The sequence below is a fragment of the Tympanuchus pallidicinctus genome, unplaced genomic scaffold (genome assembly GCF_026119805.1).
Source record: "Tympanuchus pallidicinctus isolate F22 unplaced genomic scaffold, pur_lepc_1.0 scaffold5, whole genome shotgun sequence".
NCBI classification, from domain to species: domain Eukaryota; kingdom Metazoa; phylum Chordata; class Aves; order Galliformes; family Phasianidae; genus Tympanuchus; species Tympanuchus pallidicinctus.
This window is the reverse complement of record NW_026294769.1, coordinates 32,284,726-32,306,533: the sequence shown is the minus strand read 5'-3', so window position 1 is coordinate 32,306,533 and position 21,808 is coordinate 32,284,726. Positions and strand designations below refer to the sequence as shown.

Sequence of the window (21,808 nt, the reverse complement as noted above, 5' to 3'; positions counted from 1 at the left end):
CTGTTCATCCCTTTCCTAGTGTCCTTTTTTTTTTTTTTCTTATTATTTTGCTTTTCTGTTTCTGAAGCAATAAAAGCATCCTGTTTTTCGAAGGAAATTATTGAGGGCATGTAGCCAAATATGTACGTGGAAGATAATTTTTTATCGTATTTTGGATTGAAGGGACAAGTGTTAGTGACTGCGTTCTATCTGATGTAGAAGAGATTTATTAATGTTGTGATAGTCAAAATATATAATCACATTTTCAGGGAATGCTTTGTAAGCCCCTCTCAGGCATTTAAGGGGGGAGGAGGGAAGGGATTGCAACTTCTCACAATACCTTGATCTGAAAGTAACGTTGAAAGACATGAGATTGAAGTCTGCTCTCGTTGTTATTTTGAGATTATCCACGTAGAAAAATGGCTCTTCCAGGCTTTTAGAAATTCACATGCTTTTGCACTCAGCCAATTTTAGTGAGTTGATCTGAAAACCTTCAAACTTGCTAGGGACTTAATCCCTAATGAGGACAAGTGCTTTGATCTGTTCTTAGTGCCATTTTTAATTTAGGAAATAAAGTTAGAGCACGCAGATGCAGCATGTACATTTCCAGTAAATTCTTCATTAATTGATATGCTTACTGATTGCATGTGTCTGTACTCTTCTGTACAGATAGTTTCAGTTCTAGCACAGTACTCCATCTCCATCCTTCCTCCTTAAGCATACACACCAGTGTCTGGTGATGCTGTCATTTATTTGAGTTCTGCTGTTTTTTATATGGGGAGTGGGAGGCTGTGAAGTTGCAAGTGTTGCATTTGGGATCTCTAATGAAAGGGCTGCAGCTCCTGGGCTGCCCTGTAAATTGGCACCTGTGTATGCTGTTGCTACTTTTGCATCTCTCTGCCAGAAGCATAGTGCATAAATGAATGACTTCTCTAAAACGCCACTGTATTTTAAGCTCCTCTTTTGTGTGTATGTCCGTTTGCGTGTTTAAAATTAAGGACTTCTGGAGAAATTTCAAGAGTGATTTTTCAGTACCCTTGAGCTGAACCCTGAGTTGTTTCTAAGTGCACATGTATAGAGATATGTATTTGTGTGTGTAATGGATGCGTATGCATATGCTGCTTTTACTGCTGTTGATTTCTTTCTGTGTGTTTCTAGTATGCTTCAAAAGTGGCAGGGAATAGTCAGAGGGAGTACTCAGCACTGGTGAGGCTGCACCTTGAGTACTGTGTTCAGTTTTTGGGTTGCTCACTACAAGAAAGACATTCAGAGAAGGGCGATGGTGCTATGAAGGTTTTGGAGCACAAGTCTCATGGGGAGCAGCTAAGGGAACTGGGATTGTTCAGCCTGGAGGAGGCTCAGGGAAGACCTTATTGCTCTGTGCAACTCCCTGAAAGGAGGTTATGGTGAGGTATGTTTCAGCTTCTTCACCCAGGTAACAGCAATAGGAGAGCAGTAATGGTCTCAAGGTGCACCAGGGGAAGTTCAGATTGGGTATTAGGAGAAATTTCTCTGCAGAGTGGTGAGGCAGTGGCACAGGCTGCCCAGGGAGGTAGAGGAGTCACTGTCCCTGGAGGTGTTCAAGAACCGTGTGGATGTGGCAATGAGGGACGTGGTCAGTGGGCATGGTGGTGATGGGCTGATGGTTGGACTGGGTGATCTTAGTGGTCTTTTCCAATCTTAAAGATTCCATGATTCTGTTAAGGTCCAGTACCATAGTCCTGACCCCTTGCTCTGAGTTTGAGTTACTAGCTGTGAAGCCCATGCCCACCTCTTCAGTGTGAGCTCCTATTTTACACTCACAAAACAAACTTGTGCATTGTTCCTTTAGTCTTTGTCTTGGATATCACAGTAGATAGCTAGGAAATTAATGCAGACCATGTTTGCTGTGTTTGGGAGATGATACTTTCTCTAGGCTTTTATCAAGTTGGTGTGGAAACGTGTTGCCTTTTTTCTGTAATTGTATCACCAGTTAATGGAACTGTCCCTGCATCCAGTCTGGACATGGTTCACATTTTACTCAACTGTTGGAAGTGCATTTTAGTGGGAAGAAGTAAAGAGATGCTGAAAGCATGTGGGTTTTTGGGAAGTAATTGCTTAGTAAATAAGCCTGTTAGTATCTGTATACTTTCTGTTTCCTTTTAACTTCGCAATGCTGAAGCATACATTTTGCTGACTATATCTCTGAAAATGCAGCTTCTCAGAAGAATTACCTTGTCTTTCTAAAAATACATATAAATGGGTGACACAAAAAAACACAGTAATTGGCAAATTCCAGGACTGTGAGGGCTGGAAAAGCACCTGTCCTTGCAGGCAGAGGGAATGGTGCAAAGCTGTGTGGTCTCCGTAGAACAGACTGATGGTGGTGGGAATAAGATTTGAAAAATGTGAAGTCTTGGAACGTGTATTCTTCAGCCATGGTTTAGGTGTCTTAAAAAAAAAAAAAAAAAAAAAAAAAAAAACAAGTCTGGAAAATTGGCTTGGGAACCTGTTCCCTCTCCAAACCCCTATGTGAAGGTTTGACTTTTATGACAGGGACACAAGTTTAACTCAAAGCAGGGTTCTGCCTGCCTTGTTTAGTGCATTTGATGCGCTTCCAAAATGACCTGATTTCTGTTTCTATCTCTGGAAGTCCTTGCAGGTTACCATTTATTTATTTAAAGCATTGTTGAAATGCACCTGCATCTGTCAGCTGCTTTCAGAGAAAACATTGCAGGTCTTCTTGCTGCTGCTTAAGCAGGACCTGGATACCAGTGTTTCCTCTGAAAGGACTTCTGGACACAAGCTACTCCCTTCCTTTTAGGTTGTAGGGAAGTGCCAGAAGTGAGGCATGCCCCAAAGCATCAAGTAACAGCTATGCTCATTTTAACCAGTACGGAGTTGTTAAAATATGAATCAAGCTTAAATGTGGTGACTCAGATAATATTAAATGTAGTGTGAATTGCATTCTAATGCACTGCATTGGTAAACACAAGTAGCACTACACTGAGATGTGAATGGCCAAGAGTATCTATATGGTATAGTGGAAGAGAAATGAATGCTTTTTTTTGTTTGTTTTTTTGTTTGTTTGGTTGGTTGTTTTTTAAGTTTGCTGTGGTATTTGATAGAGAAGGATTCCTCAGAAGGGGAGTTATAACAAATCAGTTTTCCTCAGTGTAGCATATTAACTTGCAGACTGCTGATAGATCTATGCAGGATGATGAATAATAATAGCAGGCTCAATCATGGTGTGGGGTAGTGATACAGCAGTGACTGCTGCAGTCATGTAGCGTGAATGGAGGCTGCATGTTAGTTGTGTTATAGAGAGATAGTAAGGCATCAGATCAAATCCATAATTTGTCCAAGGTAGAAGTGGCTGATGTATATTTCATATACGTAAATTCGTAAATATTTAATATCATATACAAGAGCTTCTCCGGAAGTAATGCCTCCTATTCTTTGATGCTGGACCACAAAGGCAGAGGTGAATGTTGGTGTTGGCCCCTCCAGAGCCTCTATGTCTTTTTGTAGTGAGAGACCCAAAAACTGAATGCGGTACTTGACGTGCAGCCTCACCAGTGATGAGTACAAGGGGATGATCACCTCCTGCTCCCAGTGACTATTCCCTGCCACTTTTGAAGGATACTAGAAACACATAGAAAGAAATCAACAGTTGGAGATGTGACAGTTGAGGTTGATTCTGTATTCAGTTTCATGTTGTTGCCATGTGACAGATGGCAGCAGAGGGGCAGTCTGACAGAATGGCATCTGATGTGGAAGTTCATATGAAGCAAAGATGTGCCATTGAACTTCTTCATATGGAAGAAATGGCACCTATTTGTTGATGCTTGTTGAGTGCTTATGGAGACCAACCAGTGGCTGTGAGCACAGCAAGGTGGTGGGTGCTACATTTCAGCTGTGGCAACAGTGACAGTGGGTCACCTCCACTGGAGCAAATTTTTATGAGCATGGCATGTAGACTCTTGTTCATTGCTGGAGACAAAGCATAACAAATGGTCGTGACTGTGTTGAGAAAGAGCGTTTTGTAGCTGAGAGTTTTTTTCTATCAAATAGTGTTGTTGCAGTCTATGTATCTGTTGTAGTTTCTGTGGAAATAAATAGGAAGCATTACTTTCAGAGTGACCTATGTGTTCATGAAATATACTTTTTATTATATAAATATTTCTATTTATATATAAACGTATGTATTTACATTCTTATATATATGAAACATACTTATACATAGCATAAATAATACAAATATATTTAAATTATGTACTGTAATACTATAAAACATGTGCTCTCTCTTTTTCTCTATACATGGATATATATAGTAGTAGATTAGATTTCACAGGGCCCATGTCCACATTCTTTCTAAAGGAGAAAGCAGAGCAAACAAAAATTCCTTCCGTGCTGCTGTTTGAACAGTGACCGAGGAGCCCTGCCCTGGGGACATGGGGCACCAGCAGCAGGCAGCCTGAGCCCCCTGAGGGTTTTCCTCCAGAAACGTAAACAAGTATTGTAGAGAAACCCTAAAACATTCTCATTTTTTTCCCCTACTGTTTATAGAAAACAAAAAGCTCCAAATCAAACACATGGTCTGAAAACTTTTTATTCACTTTAAAGGCAATGGTGTGATGTAATTGTTACCTAAGAGAGGGAGGAGAGCAGAGGTGAGTGCTCCAACCTACCCAGAAGTAAGCAAGTAGAGTTAAATAATGGGTCCAGCTGGGCTGTGGGGCAGAATTTGGGGGCAAGGAAAAGAGATGGAACTGAGGAATAAGGATGAGAAGGTGAGAAACCATTACCACCTACCTTATTGTAACCTGTCAGGTATGGACTAGATTTCATTTCTGTATGCCAGTGTACATCCACTGAGTCCATTGGATGGGTTCAAAAGGTGGGAAATAATGTCTCCGAACTGGGGCTACAACTAGAGGAGGAAATTTAGATTAAAAAATTTGTCCTTCCTAATACTAAATAACATGTATAGAGGGCAGTAAAGCAAGATTTGATCAAGGAAAAGATAGAGCCAGGGAGTGGCAACGAAGAATGGTTTGCTTTATTTAAAGTAGAAATGCTAGAGGAAAATGTAGAAGTAGAGTAGAGGGGGAAAAATCTTGGTGTTCTTCAATTTCCAAGTTAGTTACAAGAAGCTGAGTGTGACTTAAATTGAGTACGCTGTATTACTGCCTCTTATGGAAATCAAAACCTGAAGATTTTTTTTTCCTTAACCTTAAAAAAAGTTGTGTTTAAAGTAGTGGTTGCCTTTAGAGTTCTGTTTTACAGTAAGTGCTGGTTCTTGGGTATGTATCCCAAAAGGGATCTGCTGTCAGCACTGTGGTAGCGCAACGTGGAAGCATTGTGCTTGCTTTTATTCCTAATGGCCAATAAACGAGTTTCGTCAAGCTCCTTGAAATACTCCTTGTAAACTCAAGTGTCCAGATCAATCTCTCATTCACATCTTATTAAAGTTCAGTGAGGAAGTCGGGCAAACAGGGTTTTGATCAAAGCACTGTGTGCTGGTGACGTACCCCATTAGTCTTTAAGCTTCTTCATATAATTCCTCAAGAGAACTCCAGTGGATTTTCTCCTCTAAAGAAAGCTTTCCCCCACCCAAACTGGTTCCAGCAATGAGGTGGGAGCATGTGGGTCCCCAGAGGGATGCAAGAATAGGATGCAACGTATGGGCTGTGGCCCTGCTTCTCTTGTGCCTATCTGGCTTGTGGTTTTCTAGTGAAATGCTAGCATTGTTTAGTCCCTGTGATAAATGGCTATGTGCATCCAAAATTACTTGTCTATACTGTTCTGTTCTGTATGTTAATGCCTGCGTTCTCATTGTGCAGTCAGTTCATGTTACGTATCACAGCTTTAAATGCTTCAGTGATGTGCTTAATCAAAACATGTTGGTTTTGCCCCTAAAGAAACAATTGCAGGGTCCTAGCTCCAAGAAGGCAGGAATTTCTTGTTGGTTCTGTTGGTGGATGGCTGGATGCTGGCTTTCAGCAAGTAATTCTTTAGAAGTAGTTAAGCTGCTATCATACAGCAGTCCATTTTTCTTAAACCTATTTTAAACTTTTATACAGTCTCTTTTCAGATCTCTCCTCTATCAAGTTTCTGCTTGTGCATCTCGATGAGTAGAAGACCTCAGAACAGTATTTACAGCATCTGCTTCTGTGCTTTATACGTGTAACTGTAACAAGATGCCCAACCATGTGCTGCATTATAACTTTATTCAAGGAGAGGAGTTTATCTGCTCTGCTTACCCATGGCAGGCAGATGCCTTGAGCATTGCTGCAAATCAGCAGCTTTGTTTTGGAGGCACTGTTGAATATGTTGTTTTTGTTGTGCAATTTGAATAAAAGCTGTGTTTTGCTGTGGGGAAAATGAAGCCCACAAGAAATAGCCATCACAACACAGAACCTCCCTGCAGCCAGTGTGACCATCACCTAGGTGTAAGGTTGTGCTTCAGGAGCTAGGGATAGAAGTGCTGGAGGTGACTGAGAAAGCTGATAAGAGATGTTAATCAGTATCATCAGCAATTTTAGCCCAAAGCAGGGTGGGGAAGGAAGTCCTCAGCAATGATAATGGGAAATTGTTAGCTGTTCTTTGCCCTCCTGAGGCCCCAGCTGGAGCAGTGCATCCAGTCCTGGGGCCCCCAGCACAAGAAGGATGTGGAGCTGTTGAAGCGTGTCCAAAAGAGCACCAGGGCCATGAAGATCATCAAAGGGATGGAGCACCTCTTCCATGAAGAAAGGCTGAGGGAGCTGCATTTGTTCAGCTTGCACAGGAGAAGGCTTCAAGGAGTCCTCATTGCAGCTTTCCATTACATGAAGGGAACTTTTAAACAAGAGAGAGTCCAGCTTCTTATATGGTCTGAGAATGATAGGACAAGGGGAATGGCTTTCAACTAGAAGAGGGGAGATTTAGGTTAGATATTAGGTACAAATTATTTACTCAGAGGGTGGTAAGGTGTGAGCTGCTGGGTGGCAGCCCTGCCCATGGAGGTGGGAGAGACTGGATGGGTCCCTTCCAACCCAACCCATTCTTTGACTCTTAAAGCAGTTTTCTTGTGATTTACATGAAAGGTAGCAGTGTCAGTTGGGATCCTAGTAGAGTGTCCTCCCTCCTGGCAGAGGAGTCCAGCACGAATGACACTAATTGTCACCTTTGCTGGCAGCGAGGCTGAGAGGAGGAGCTGCCTCTGTCACCAGCAGTGAGCTCCCCTGTGATGAGCTGGCTGTGACTCTGCCCCCACCACACTGCCATCAGGGTGTCCTGCTGGGCTGGAAGCAGGATGTAAGCTAAAAGCAGTGGGCTCCTGCACCAATTTAAGTGGAAAAGCAAGACTAATGACCAAATTTGTTGTCTTCATGGTTTTTACTTGCCCTGAAAAATAGCGATTTGCTTCTCTATCCTCCTGGCTTTACCATCTCCTCAATATAACTTATCTGACTTTTACTGATGGCTTCTTGTGCCTGATCATTTCTTAATGAAGCAGGGGGGCTATACTTTATTCTGTCCTGCACAAGCTTCTTTTTGTCACTCATTCTTGTTTTCCTTCCACTCTGTTTCCACTCCAGGCAAAAATTATTTCCAGCTGAGAAGGGTTGGATGCGTGTCATTCCACCGCAGTTGTAAAAGGCCCCACAGTTTTGCTTGCAAACATCAGAACTCATTTTGCCTGTGTGCACATCCTGTATTCTCACCTTGAGTGTACGTGAGGGAGGTCATTCAGGGCTGGACCCTGGGGCTGTCTGTTCCAGTGCTCCCATCCCTAGGCCAGTGACCAGGAGCAGGTGTCTGCGGAGACTAGGAAATGGGCAGGGAGGGCATGCTTGTGGTGGTCTCAGGTGCTTCTCATGTGGGTGTTATAAAAACACCAATTTCCCTCTGAGGTATAAATGACATTCATAATGAAAAGATCAGATATTAACACAATAGCGTTCAGTCTGTGGGATGAACGGACCCCTTTGCATTTTCTTCTCAATCTGTTTTGATGGGAATGTTGATTGCAGACAAGGTAAACTTGTTTGTGCTTTGTTCATTAATAACAAACCATAAACTGGCCTGCCTCCCCTCCCCACAGGCAAGGCACTTGAAGAGATGCCAGACAATTAAACTACTTAAGGCAGTAATTACAGTCAAATATACAACAAAAATAAAATCACTGCACAGGGTTTTTTTATTTTTTTTTTATGCTTGGTTTTGTTCTCTCTATTTATTAAACCACAACTCTTGCCTCGCGACTGAACAGGAATCTCTCAGTCGGTGGTACCAAAGGACCGAAGTTCAGAGAAGCTGTGGTGCCCCATCCCTGGAGGCACTCAAGGCCAGGTTGGATGGGTCTATGGGCTGCTGAGCTGCTGGATGGCAACCCTGCCCACAGCACGGGGCAGAACTGGGTGGGCTTTGAGGTCCCTCCCAACCCAAACCATTCTGTGAAGGTTCGTGAAGTGCACAACAAGCTTACCTGGGTTCAGCTTGGCATTTAGCAACCTCATTGATGGTCTTACAACACATTCTTCACAGCACTGAAATTCTGCTTGTTTGAGGCATTTGTTCAGTTTATAGGGCTGGCACCTGCCTGACTCTTAGTAAGAGTGTGATACCAATGGTCTCCTGAAACTTTTCCTTTCTGACTTTCCTAATTCCTCTTGTACATGGCAGAGCGTTCCTCAGTCTGCTGTGATGCTGAGGAAGGGAAGGTTGAATGAGGCTGAATCACTTAATCCTGACTTAGCTTCAAATATTTACCTGTACCTGGTGCATTTTAAAATTCCAAAATAAGCGTCCACATGCCTGACTTGCTGTGAGCCTGTTTAATGAGTTGGAGTCCTGCAGCACTGTGTGCACCAGTTCAACATATTTAAGTGAAATTCTTAGTGACTTCAGTATTCCAGATAAAGTACACTTTAAAAAGAAAGAAACGGAGCTGTAATGAGATCCAGCTGGTGTACATAAACCTTTCACATTGCATTACATAATTAAGTTGGGAAGTAATGTATGGGGGAAAGTTCTTGTTGCTTATTCTTTTGTACTGAAGTTTTACAAGGCTGTATAAATACTGTAAGTATTTAATGGGGGAAAAGCAGGATTAAAAGCAAACGGCAGAAGATGGATTGTACGACAACGTCATAAAACAAGCGAGCAGTATTACCCTTGTGGTATTTGGTATTAAATAACTGAAACTTGGCAGTGTGCTGTGCATTGACATTGCTCTCATAAGATCGTTTTCTAATTGATCGCTTTGGTTAACATGATTGCTTTAAAGGTAAATTGGTTTATGCTGAACAATACCAGAGCGCAAATTCCCTCTGGTTTTGGCCAGCCTTTTTTATTCAGTGAAATCTACACCGCTGCGGCATTCAAAGCAGGGTATGAGCTCCTGGGCTCCTTACCATAACTTAACAACCTGTTCTGCTTTTAACAAACTGTAATTACAGAAACATAAACTACATCTTCATTTATTTCGACTGTAGAGCATGGGAGAGGAATGTGGGAAGGAATTCTTTGTACCGCTGTGAATTTAGTTGCCTACCTTGCAGTTGTTTCATAAACATCCTCGAAAGCTTCTGAAAATACTGAATGTGGAATGTGCCAAAAATGGTTAAAACTCCAGACTCTGTCCTCTGGCAGGCAAGCCCTGGCAAATCTTAGCTTGATGCTGCTGCCCTCGGCTGCCCTCCTTTGCAGAAGGCTTTTGCTCCCTTGCAGAGTCAGCAGAACGTACCTGGGCTTCAGCAGCTGCACCAAGCCCTGGTCAGCGGATTTTATGGGGCTGCCCTTGTCGCTGGGGATGGGCACTGGGCTGCCCAGCTGGTGACGGGGCATGCATGAGGCACGGGCACGTGGTCAGCTCTGCAGGCACTGCCCCAGGGCAGTGACCCCAGGGAGAGGAGCGGTGAGAAGGAGCCGTCCCAAATTGCACAGCTGTTTGCTGAGTGATGGTGAGTCGGAGCCCTCAGCTATCCTCATTTAAAAAGGGTGGTCAGGCATGTATCGTAGCAAATTTAAAGCTTAGGCTGTTGTTCTGGTGAGAAGTCTAATTTACCATAATTGCCTTTTTTTTAATAATGAGCTGATCCATTTGAGATGTCTCAATAACCATTACCCAGTTAAGATGATGGCTTAATTTGGAGTTGCTGTTACGAGTGTGGGCACGCTGGCCTCAAGCTGCTCGGTCTGGGCACTGCGGTGTGATGCTTTAAGTCTGCCGAGAGTGACTTTTGAACTATACAGAAACTTTCACTGACTTGCATGGGAGCTGTTCAATGAGAGGTGAAAGGAGCACTCAGGATATGAGTGAATACAAATATCTTCTGGTTTTGTGGTTTTGTAAGTTCCCATAAATCAGTCAGCAAGTTCCCAGTCATTGTGACAACCGCATGTCCCGTGCTCGGGCACTGCAGCTGCCACAAACTCCAGCAAAGGCTGCAGTCAGCCCATAAAGAGCAGCAAGGCAGAGGAGTGGCATTTAAAACACAGGGCACAATCTGACAGATTTCTGCCTTGTTTTTTTATTCAGACTGTCAGTGCACCAGCAGATTCTTAGAACCACCCTCTCTTTCCTCCATGCCCCCCACCTTGCTGCTTAAATCAAGCAACAGAAATCCACAGAGGGATTTTCTGGGAGAAATGAGATGAAAGCTTTTATGGGCTTTCATAAGGATTTCATAGAATTACAGAATGGCTTCAGTTGGAAATGACCTTAAAGATCATCCAATTCAAACCTCCTGCTGTGGGCAGGCAGAAGATTAGACTCACTATTTTGTACTGCTTGATCTAAGAAAATGCTTGTGTTAATGAGCATTCATGGTGAAACATGGAATAGAAGTTGGTTAGAAGAGGAAGTGGGATGATCTGTGAGTCCCTACTTTCCTCAGTCTGCTGCAGGAGCTGGGGTCCCTATGGGGCAGCAGTCAGTTCTGCTGCTTCCTGACCTAAGTGGGACAGATCCCTGTCCAGGGACCTGGACCTACCCTGGTTGGGTAAGACTGGGGAGTCTGCAGCTCAAACAAGGCGCTTTGTTCCGCATTGTGAATGCACTGATTAAACCTCTTAGTTAGGAGACTGGACATACTGATATTCTTTCCCTCTTTTGCATTGCACAACAGTACAGACACCCAGACATCTGCGAGCTAGCAGATTTGATCTGTGTTCCTAAGGATTGTGAAATTCTGGTTGTATATAAATTTGCTGTCTGAATTTGAAGCATGATTTATGACGGGTGCCTTGCCTCTTGTAGTTAGCATGACTTCCCTTTCTGTAGGATTGCTAGGCAGATGTTCTGACTTCTCCAGTATGCTGTCCTTAACATGGCTTTTCCTCATCTTTTGTGCTGCCTACTTACTTGCTGAAGCTGTTCAGCTGATACGCAATAAACTGTATTTTCCTTAGCATTCAGGCCTAGTGCTGGCTGGAATAACTAAAATGCAAAGCAAGTTGTGCATTTGTTTTGCACTGTTTAGGAGCTATCTAAAATACTCGGAAGCGTGTGGTGGTTCTTATTTTTGTTCCATTTCCTCAATCCTCTGTTATAAGTGCACTTTCGCTTGCTAATCTGCTGTCTGAAATACTCTTTGTTCAGGAAAGCAAGTCTATTTCTGTTGTAATCAGGGCTAAGAATTCAGCTGCAGGGTCACTTGCACTGCAGAGTTCACTGACCACGTTTTGCTGCTGGCAGTCCCAGCTTTGGCCCTTTACACAGATCAATGCCAGGCTAACCCCATTTATTGCTACTACTGAATCAAAGCTCTGCTGCTCCTACTTAATTTAGCTCAAAATAGACATAATGCAAACAAGCGTCAGCATGGCAAAAGAGCGAGAAGAAGGGGGGGGAAGAAAAAAGGCGTGCAGTTGTTTGGGTTTTGATTTGTAGTTTTTTTGAATTGAAGATACCAAATGGTGCCAGGATTCAGAAGAGAGGAATTTGTTTGTACTGTGTTATTAGACTCTTTATAAAAAATAGTAGTCATCATTGATTCTCATCTGTGCAGTAGAGTTTGTCTGTCTGTCTTGCATTTCCTTTTTGTGTTTTGAAAATCTCTTCTAATTTAACAGCTTAGGCACACATTCTGATTTCTTCTGGGTTTTGTAGTCCCACTGATATCACTTGCAGTTTGCGTTGTCTTGGTCACACGAGGTGGGCCTCCATCCTTGCTACTGGGTACCCATCACCAGTTACTTCTGTTTGAGCTTCATGGAAACGTCCAGACCGGCTTGTGGTCAGGTGAAGTTACTGTTGGCAGGAGTGCTGTTCTTGGTGAAGCTACAATGGTGTTGAACCCTTTGTGAGGTTCATCCTGGTGAGGTTTTGTTTAAGGGAATAGGGTAGGTATTGCACTTTGTGACTGCACTATAACTCTTCTCTGCAGCTGTGGCACACCTCAGTCTGAGAAAACATTGGGATCCTGAGGACGTTACTTGGAGCTGAGATGACAGGACCTTTATGGCGTGGTTGGCAACCCGCCACTGTTTCCAGCTAGGACTGGATTTATGAATTCCACTGCCACACCTCATTCCACACAGCTTTCAAATATGTGGAGTAAGGCACACACATACCCTCGCTGCTTGTTGGCTCCTGGGCTGCAGCCCTGTTCCCTCTACGAGGCAGCATGGATGGAAATCCTGAGATTTAATGTTTCTGATAAACACAAAGAGATCCCATCCTTCCACTGCGCTCCTTCCTCTAACTCATCCCCCTCAGTTGTGCAGCTCCAGGGCACCACTCAGCAGAAATCAAGTGTTCAGCGTGGGTATGTATATAATGGGATTTAAGATGACAGCCATGAGACAAATCCATCATTTAGGAATTGTTGAAGTTAATTTCTGCCCCCTCTGCTACATGCTCATCACAGGTCTTCTGAAACTTTTCCTGTTTGCTCTAAGTGCTCTTACTCATTACAATTCAGCTGTTCCTGAAGGCAAACTTTTGTTCTGTGGAAGAGACCAAAGCAAAGATTGAATGTTTTTTGTGTTTCACCACCCTTCTCCACACTCTTGCAAATTAAATGCCTCCTCCTCCAGCCTACCCTTTTCTCTTCTGGCAGGGCTCTGTTGCCCCAACAAGGGAAGCTTTGTCTTACTTCTCCCACTCCCAGCACATGCTTGGCTTCCCCATTGCCTTCTGTTTTTGCCTCTTGGAGACCCTGCAGTCTCCCTGCTTTCCTGCCCAGTATTTTGGGACAGAGCTGCAGGTGTCCTGTACCACCTTCCTGGACAAAGGCTGGGCAGCGCATGAAGTCCTAGGCTTTCTGGCCTTTTCTCCAAGCCTGCCCACTTCCAGAGTAAGTCCTTTGAGGGTTGTCCTCCAGATTTAATCTGGATCTGCTCTTTCAACACCTTGAGATGCGTTACTATGTGACTGTCCTTTCATGAGCTGTTAAGTATTCCTCCTGTGATGCTTCCTTCCACTTCTCAGGTGTCTGTTGGAAGTTAGTGGTTTTGTTTTTATTTTTATTCACAGTAAGGCAGTACTTTTGTGAAAAACAGCCTAAGTGTTGGGAGCCCGCTGCATGGTGCATTTGATTTGAGCATTCTCCATAGCATGCAATGTCTTGTTCCCTGTGTGCCTGGGAAAAGCCTCCAGTGGTGTCTCCTTGGTAAATAAGGGACAGTGTCTCAAAATCATTGTTTGTTGTGAGGTTTGCTCTTTTTTTTTTTCTTTTCTTTTTTCTTTTTGTGGTTTTGGTTGTTTTGGTTTTGGTTGTTTTGTTTTAGGTAGAGGTAGGATTCCATTCCTGCCTACTTTGTGTAGAAAATATTTTTTAACCCATTTTTTTTTCCCCTTGGAAGTTAAACTGACTTCGCTATATTAAGTCAGTTAGATTTGTTTGGAAATCAAACAAATTTTGATGTATGAGGGCTGCTGAGAAAGTAATGCCTATTTTAAGATGTTGGCCTGTGACATCTGAGGCGGATGTTGGTGCTGTGGCAGTAGATGTTGAATCTTCCCACCAATATCCCAGTATCTACATAACGCGTGTTGTTGCTGTGTGACAGATGGCAGCAGAGGGGGAATCTGACAAATTGGCGTCTGATATGGAAGTGCCTTTGAAGCAGTGGTCTGTCAATGAATTCCTCTGTGTGGAAAAAATGGTATCAGATCTTAAATTATCATGTCTTCTAAGCATGTAATTATTATGTACTCAAACTGTTCTCCTTAATATGTCCTGCCCAGTCCTTGTGGCTTGATCCTTCTCTGAAGTATTTTTTTTGTCTGTTGCAAAAGCCAGGTGTAGTTCAGAACGGTTAATTTTGGACCTGAGCTGTTTATAGAGGATGTGTCCCCTTGTTAGCATGGTCTTACTAGTTCGTACCACTGGTTATTACCGCTCAAGATGCTCACTGGATTTGATTTCTGTGGCTCTTGTTAGGTGATGTCTTCCCCCCAGACAGATAAAAGATTTTTTCAGATGTTGTTTTGAATGAGGACAGTTTCACTTAAGCTTACTGCCTCAGCAGTGGTTAAATTATGCTAACTAACCTCTTGGCAACGGCCAGCTTCTCCAAGAACTCAGTTACAGAATAACCAACCAAAAAGAGAAATTTCATACCTGAACTCTTTCCACATGGGGTTGATCCAGTTCTTGCCAGTGGCAGTGCATGCCCTTAGGTTGTCTGATGTAGCTTCTGTTTTAAAAACGAAGCAACTTTGTGTAATATAAGCTTGGCTTTTATTTTCTTCGTAAAGCTGCCTGTTGCCCTTTTTCTTTCTAGCTGTCTCAGAATTGTCTCATTTGGTCGTTTGGAAGAATACAGAAATATTGCTGGCTTCTATGTCATAGTATACGTATCTTTAGCATGAGTTTGCTAATGTGTCTTTATTTCTTGCTTGTCAATTTGAAATGCATGTTATATGTTAGAAATGTTAAAAGCAAATAGCTAGAGAAAGTTAAAGTAGATATTTTTTGCTGAGTGACAGATATGGTCTTTAATGCTTCTTTTGACATATTCAGTTATTTTGTTGTCCAAGCACTGGCACTTCATATGTTTAGTAATAACCAAAGCGCAAAACTAGACTCAGAAACAGCCCATGGAAAGCTTATGAATATTATATGACACTTTTTCTGATATTCTGAGGATGTGTGTGTGGTCTATTGCATGTCAGACCAAGCGAAGTCTTTTAGTATGAAATTGTGAGTTTGCTGAGCTAGTTAACAGAAACCATTCTGTCTAAAACTAGTTAGTCAGCTGCTGCTTCATGAAGTTGGTGATAGCAGTGATGGCTTCAGCGTGCATACAGCACATGGTTATATAGATTTGTGGTTAATCCACCCTTGTGGGCAAAATGCACTAAAATTAGCTGGCAAATGAGTGTTTTTATCGTATGAGCTACTATGACTACTTGGAGGAATCCCTACAGGTCTGAAAACAATAATAATCAGAATTGTATTTCTTAGCCTTGGATCCAAAGGTATCTTTTACACATAATGGAATCAAATGAACCAAATCTAAAGTATGCTTTGTTCCTATGCCATATGTTTGCCGTCTTGCCAAGCACGCTTCTCTTCTCCTAGAGCAGGATCCTGTGTTCTCCTCTTCTCAAATCCTGCCCTTCATACCATGCAAAAAAGTCACTGCTTGACCTCACAGTTGTGTGGATGCCATTCTTTTTCTCTTTTCATCCCTAAGAGTTTTTCCGATGTTTAAGAAAACTTAAAAAAAAAAAAAAACGAAACAAAACAAAATAGAAAAGGGGTAGAAGCAAACTAAAAAGTACTGCATTAATGAAGCCTTTTAAGTTTAATTGAGGACTTCAGCCCCTTTCCACTAGTTGCCTCAAAGCAATACCTCCTCCTATGACGGCTTTAAGATCGAGAGAGCATCCGAGTTTCGGTATGGAGCAGGGGTAGGAAAGTATCTGGGTGGCTGAGGGCTGTTTACTCAGCTCCTGTATGCAGTGGTGCGTCCGTAGCTTGCTAGGATTGCTCCTGAGATACCTCAACCATCTTCTGTCACTTTGTGTATGTGCCTTCAACATAAGCCTGATTTCTCTCCCAGCACCTGTGTGCTGTTATGCCGCCTGTCCCAAGGTATTAAGTAACCTACGTGTGTTTTGAAATAGCTAATGATAAATAAGGCGATTTCTCTCATGATAGTGCTTGGACTTTTTCATTCTCCTGCTTATTATGAAATATGTAGGCTGATAATTTTAATGAGAGTTACAAGAGAAGAGAGAAACTTTTAGCCAGACCTGGAAATGCTTGGGATCATTTTAGAGCTGACTAAACTCTCCTTATTGCACTCTACATTAACCAGGACTTCCGAACAGCTTGTTGTTTCAGTAAGTTTGGTCTTTATCATTTCCTTCACCCTCTTGGTCTCTATCACTCTGACAGGTTTTCGGTAGAGAACCTTTTTTTTTTTTTTTTAGGTGGCACCACCGCTTTGCTTAGGTCAGCATTGGGAGGGGAAATGGGCGATAGAGAGAAGGAAAAGCCTGTGACAACAGAGGACTCCTGAAGGCTGATTCTTTTTGGCTATAGTGTTGCATTTCATCCTTCCTGGAGTGAAGGATGTATAATTTAGCATTGCAGTTTTCCACAGTATTTCAAATTCTGTACTAGCTTGAACTCTAACTGTCAAACTTGCAATTTTGTTGACATCTTAATTGTAAATTAGGTAATTACAAAGGTATTGTCTTAAAGGTCTTTTGTGTCCTTTTTTCCCGCTGTGAGGTTATAGATGAAGCTATCTGTCTGTTATATTGTCTAGTCTCATAATTACTAAGCGGACACAGTGTCTTCAAAATTACAATTCAGACTGAGAATATTTTATTATTTGTTGCTGCAAGAAACATCTGGAGAGTGCTTAGAGCTCAAGTGCATTACAGCGTTTCATAGAAACAGTTTTATTGGATTCTTAGGATTTGTCCCTCTCATATGGCAGGAAGAGCTAACAGAGGCGCTTTTTTTTTTTCTTAAGGTGATTCCAGATATAAAATTCTTCAGGCTATATGAAGGTGGTTCTTTCTGTTGGCTGCTTGTTCAGTCTGAAGTAGATAATATTCTGTTGATATGTCCAAAAATGCATCTTCTCCATATGGGTCAGTATTATCTCTTTCTGCTCCCAGGCAAATTAATAAAACAAATTTTAAAAGTGCAAAGGAAAGCAGGCAGCTGGCTGATTCAAAGGGTGAGGCTATGTTTTTCATCACCACCCTTTCAAAGCCTCTCTGAATCAAAAGAACCATTGGATTGCGAAGGCAAGACCTATGCCACACCAGAAGCTCCCAGTTCAGCAATTTTCCCAGGGTAAATTATAACTCATGTTTCCTCAGCACAGGCTGTAACTGGCAGCGTTCCTTCTACTTCTAAGGGTGAAATTGCTTGGGGGAGAACAGACATCTAATGTGCCTCTGGAAGTTTTACAATGGGTGTTAGCCTGGCTTTGTGAAAAGGTAGACGTTCCTCTGGAACATACCCAAGGGCAGGTGCTATTCAAACTGTAGTGTAAATTAACTTTAAATAAAGTAGTGTGGGCCTACTTCTGTTGGGGTTGCGAGTCAAATTTGCAGAAAAGGCCCATTTTTCAAATTCTGACAGTTAATGACAATCTTCCAGTTATCCCACTGTAGTCTGCATTCTTATGAGTCTTTAAAATCTTCAGATATGACTGCAATTCAAGATGCTAATCTTTGTTCATGTACAGCTGATAGGATCTTAACTCACAAACAAAACAGCCGGATTTTAGCAATGCTTGTATTTTGGTGTTTCTTCTCACCAGGAGATTATTGGACAAATTGCAGACTCATGAAGAATGTAGCCAGTTAGTTTTTCTCCTCGTTCAAATTTTGACACCATCTTTAAAGAGTTGTTTAAGTTTGCATTCAAATGTACCTGCATGGTCCTGGCCAAGAAAAGCTCTTCCCTTTTTAAGCTCAGGAGGGAGCGTTGTGTTGCTTGTTTTTGTTTTTTTTTTCCCTCTTTTTTTTTTTCATATGTGAAGACTCCTACAGAATGTGCTCAGAGTGCCTGCTGGAAGTGGATAAAGGACCAGAGTGAGAAGTATGAGTGAAATTATTTATTCAGCTTAACCTATGGGGTGTCCACTTGGGAGGAGTGGATGGCAGATTCGTGTGTTCAGAACTGCTCCTTCCCACCTCCATTCCTGACCTGAACTCTGTGTACTACTCAGGGCCAAGGTGGCTGTGGTATAGCATCGCTGCAGCAGGAACTGTTGGCTGCTCTGTGCTGGGTTCTTCCCAGCACAGCCTGGGGGCAGCTGCCCAGGTGGCTGTCTTTTCTAGGGAGGAGGTGAGAGCACCATTGGAGTCCCAGGGCAGGTATCTTGTCTGCAAAGGCACTGGCAGACCACACCTCTGCACCCAGGATGAGGTGGTCCATGGCGTTTGGATCAAGGCTGCTGCTGGAACAGCTAAGGCCTTGTATGAAGGAGAACAGGTCTGTCATCCGCCCTCTGCCAGAAGGCAAAACTTCTTTGTGTGCTTGCTTTCATACAGTTATGGATAAATTCACCCTCTTTCTGCTACCTGAGGTTTGATAGAGGTAAGAGAAATGAGTGACCTATTTTCCAGCTTTAAAGAAAAATAAATGAAGTTGTCCTCAGGGCAGTGGAGGCAAAGGCTTTTGTATCAGCTGGAGTGTTGTGGGCAGGGCTGCCAGACTGTGCAAGGCTCTTCAGACCTTGCAGCCTCTTTCCCAGGGACTCCTCATCTCTGTGTTTCCTTTTATTAATATAAATAAATAAAAATAATTGCATGGATGTGTACAAGATAACTGTAGTCTGTCTCCATTGAGGCTGAGGAATCTGTTGGCAATTGGTGGCTTGTAGCAGTTCCTGCAGTACCTGGCAGGATCCACTTTCTGTCTGTGAGAACAAAAGCATGAGAAGGAGGTACCTGGCTATGCATACCTTCAAGTATTTGGGGCTGGGCACATGTAGTTAGAGGAGGCTCAGGCTGGGGAGCTGCTCTTCCTTTTGGTCACTCCTAAATCAATGTTACTGTCAGTTTGAGTAGAAGCTAGTGTAGAGCAAATCAGCTCCTAGTGGAACAAACGGTCTAAAATTGCATGCATGTGTCCCATTCCCATTGTAGGACTCCATTAGAGGTGGTGCAGCAGGTCTGTTGGCCTTCGGTCTGGTGCCCTCCTTCATCCTCCCGAAGGTTTTAGGGGATGGTTTTGCTGGCCACAGTCTGGGTTGTATACCCTGTGATTATACAGTGTTGGGTGGGCAGTTGTGTGCTGTGTAGTAATTGAGAGCAGCTTTCAAATCCGGTTTTGCTTGTAAATTACAGTGCCTCTTTTCCCAAGTGAGAATCCAACCAGCAGCAAGTCTGAAGACCATAGAAGTCTGCTTCTATTACAGAAAGCAAAGTGGCTAGAGGCTGTGTGCCGGAGGAGGTGATGCACCTGAGCTTGACCCCCAAGTTTAACATGGATTTTATTTTAATAGTGTGTTGGGTTGCATATATGCAGAAGATCCAGCTTGAGCTATAGGCTTAAGTCAAGTCCTGCATCAGCCACATTTACCACTGGCTTGACCAGTGTTTAGAGGGTGTATATGGCAAGAAGAGGGTAGGACATACAGAAGTATAGAGCTTTACTTACAATGCTTGAATGTAATAAATGAAAGCATTTGGTCTGGCCTCAGTTATGCTTACCCAAACAAGCAAGGGGCTGAGTTAATCTTCCATAAAGACTGCAAACTATAGAATATCTTGAGGGGCAGTGGTAAACTTTCACATGCAGTTTCAAGGCCTAGGGAAATCTTCAGAAAAATTTCTGGGCACTTGAAGAGAGAAATCCTGTCTCTGTAAACTTTACTTTTACTAGAATTTGGAGTTGCCTTTGCTGCAATGATGGTATAAGCATAGCTCCTGCCCTTATTCCTAAAGCCTCCTTCTCAAATTAATTAGAGATTTTCTTAAGTTCTCAGTGGTCAGTCTATGATGAAATTGTGGTTAGAGCTGTTCTGCTGAAGTGAGATGTGTGCTGCAGGCTCGACTACTGTCTACCTGCATATTGATGTTGGGATTTTCAAATCTTCAAGATTTGAAGATTTCAAGACTTCTTCACTGTCCTGAACCTCCAGGTAGGCAGTGCTCTCCATCCAGCAGAAATACCCCTCATCCTCTAGATCTTGCCTTGCCCTTGGTTCTCTGCACCTGTGGTGTTTATTCTAGGTCTGATCAACTCAGATGAAGTTCCAGTAAGACTTATTGTGCCAAGGAAATTCAACCATGTTCTCTCCAGCTCTTGCAGCACTTCACAGGCTGGTGTGCCCAGCCGTGCCTGCATCCAGTGGAGGAGGCTGTGAGAGTAGCATGTAGGATATGGAGCAAGGGAGACTCGTCTTGAGGGCCCACTGGGGTCAGCACCTCTGGGACAAGGAGGACATAGCAGCAAACTGTCCTGTCAGGTAAGCCTCAGTCACCTTTGTTGTTTGGACTATTGCATGATACAGATGATCTCACCTCCAGGAGTTGGTTCAGCATATCTTTATCTTTTCATAGAATGGCTTGGATTGAAAGGGACCTCAAGGATCATGAAGCTTCAACCCCCCACCACAGGCAGGGCCACCAATCTCCACATTTAATACTAGACCAGGCTGCCCAGTGCCCCTTCCAACCTGGCCTTGAACACCTGAAGGGATGGGGCATCCACAGCCTCTCTGGGCAAAGATGATGGCCTTTGATGGCCTTTTGATGTCCTGGACCATTTTCCCAGGCTGCGATACCCTCTGAGTATCTCTGACTTCTCTCAGGCAGTCACTTGTCACACACCTTGTTGTGAAATGCATTGCTGTCTGTATTTCTGCAAATTGTACTGAGTGCTGCAGACATGGCAGTGGTTGTAGGCAGAGTGCTGCTTGTTAAAGTAGTTGGTCTTGTGCTGCACTCAGTGCTTCAGCATCTCAGAGAAACTGTCCTGACTTCTCAAGCTCTCTATTGTACTTGACTGTCTTGTATAGAATAATTTAGTCTTCCATCACATGTTGACAGGCATTCCGGATGTAAAATGAGGTTTTTCCTCCAGAGATCTAAAATAATTCTTCTACTACTACCACTGAGTCTCAGGGGGCCTAGTATCTCAACTTACTGTGGCACTAAATTGCATCTGATGGTGTTTTGGGCCTGTCTCTCACACAGCACTCAAACAATTGTTTTGGAGTTTTGCTTTATAAACGTAATTCTTAATGTTCAGAGTCAGCAGTTTAAAGCTTGCAGCTGCAAGGGAAAGAGCATTCAGATTATATTGATGAAAGGCAAAACATTACAGCACAATCGGCAGATTTTTGCCAGGGAAGGTGATGCGTTACTTCTTTGTTTTGCAGACCTGATGGCACCATTACAGCCCAGACATCTCCTCAGAGAGCTACCATCAGTGCAAAGGTGAAGAAGAAGAAGAAAAAAGAGCATTGATATGTGTGAAGTGCAAAAAGAGTAAAGACTTTTTGCAAAGGGTCTGAACCACTTTGTGTCTGTTCTTCAGAATGAAGATGAAGAGAAGGCACTGCCATTGCAATTAGGAGACTGAAAAGCATCTGGCATACTCTGTGCTGTGTACAGTCTCTGACAACCTTGCAGGTCTGTCTGAGGGGCTAGCACAACCTGGTGTTCTCTGTGGACGTGGTGTACCATGGCCAAAACCAGGGAGCTCATTGTGAGGATGTCACTAGCCTGGAGGATTTTCCCCTTCCAGCAGAACAAGCTTCCTGGACACATAGCTCTGTATCTCTTTGTGTTTGTTACACCTTCTAGAGGAGTTGTTTGTACTGTACTGATACTGTTTATATTGAATAAATGCTTTCTCCAGCCTCTTTGTTGTGGTGACTGTTTCTGCTGAATTGGAAAAAAGTGGAGGGTACTTGCTTAAGCATT

General features: G+C 43.0%; 1 protein-coding gene across 3 annotated transcripts in view; it reads left to right on the top strand.

Moving 5' to 3' along the window:
- The window catches only part of KCTD1 (potassium channel tetramerization domain containing 1), a 96,418-nt gene that overhangs the window by 38,640 nt on the left and 35,970 nt on the right, over positions 1–21,808 (top strand). Inside the window, exon 1 of one of the 3 annotated variants that reach the window (XM_052704471.1) lies at positions 1,160–9,908. The exons of 1 other annotated variant lie outside the window; for it this stretch is intronic. In XM_052704471.1, the coding sequence (XP_052560431.1) occupies positions 9,906–9,908 (3 nt within the window). In that variant the 5' untranslated portion in view covers positions 1,160–9,905. Of the gene's footprint in view, positions 1–1,159; positions 9,909–9,948; positions 13,248–21,808 lie in introns of those variants that run through there. One more of the 3 variants, XM_052704468.1, reaches the window with a different exon arrangement.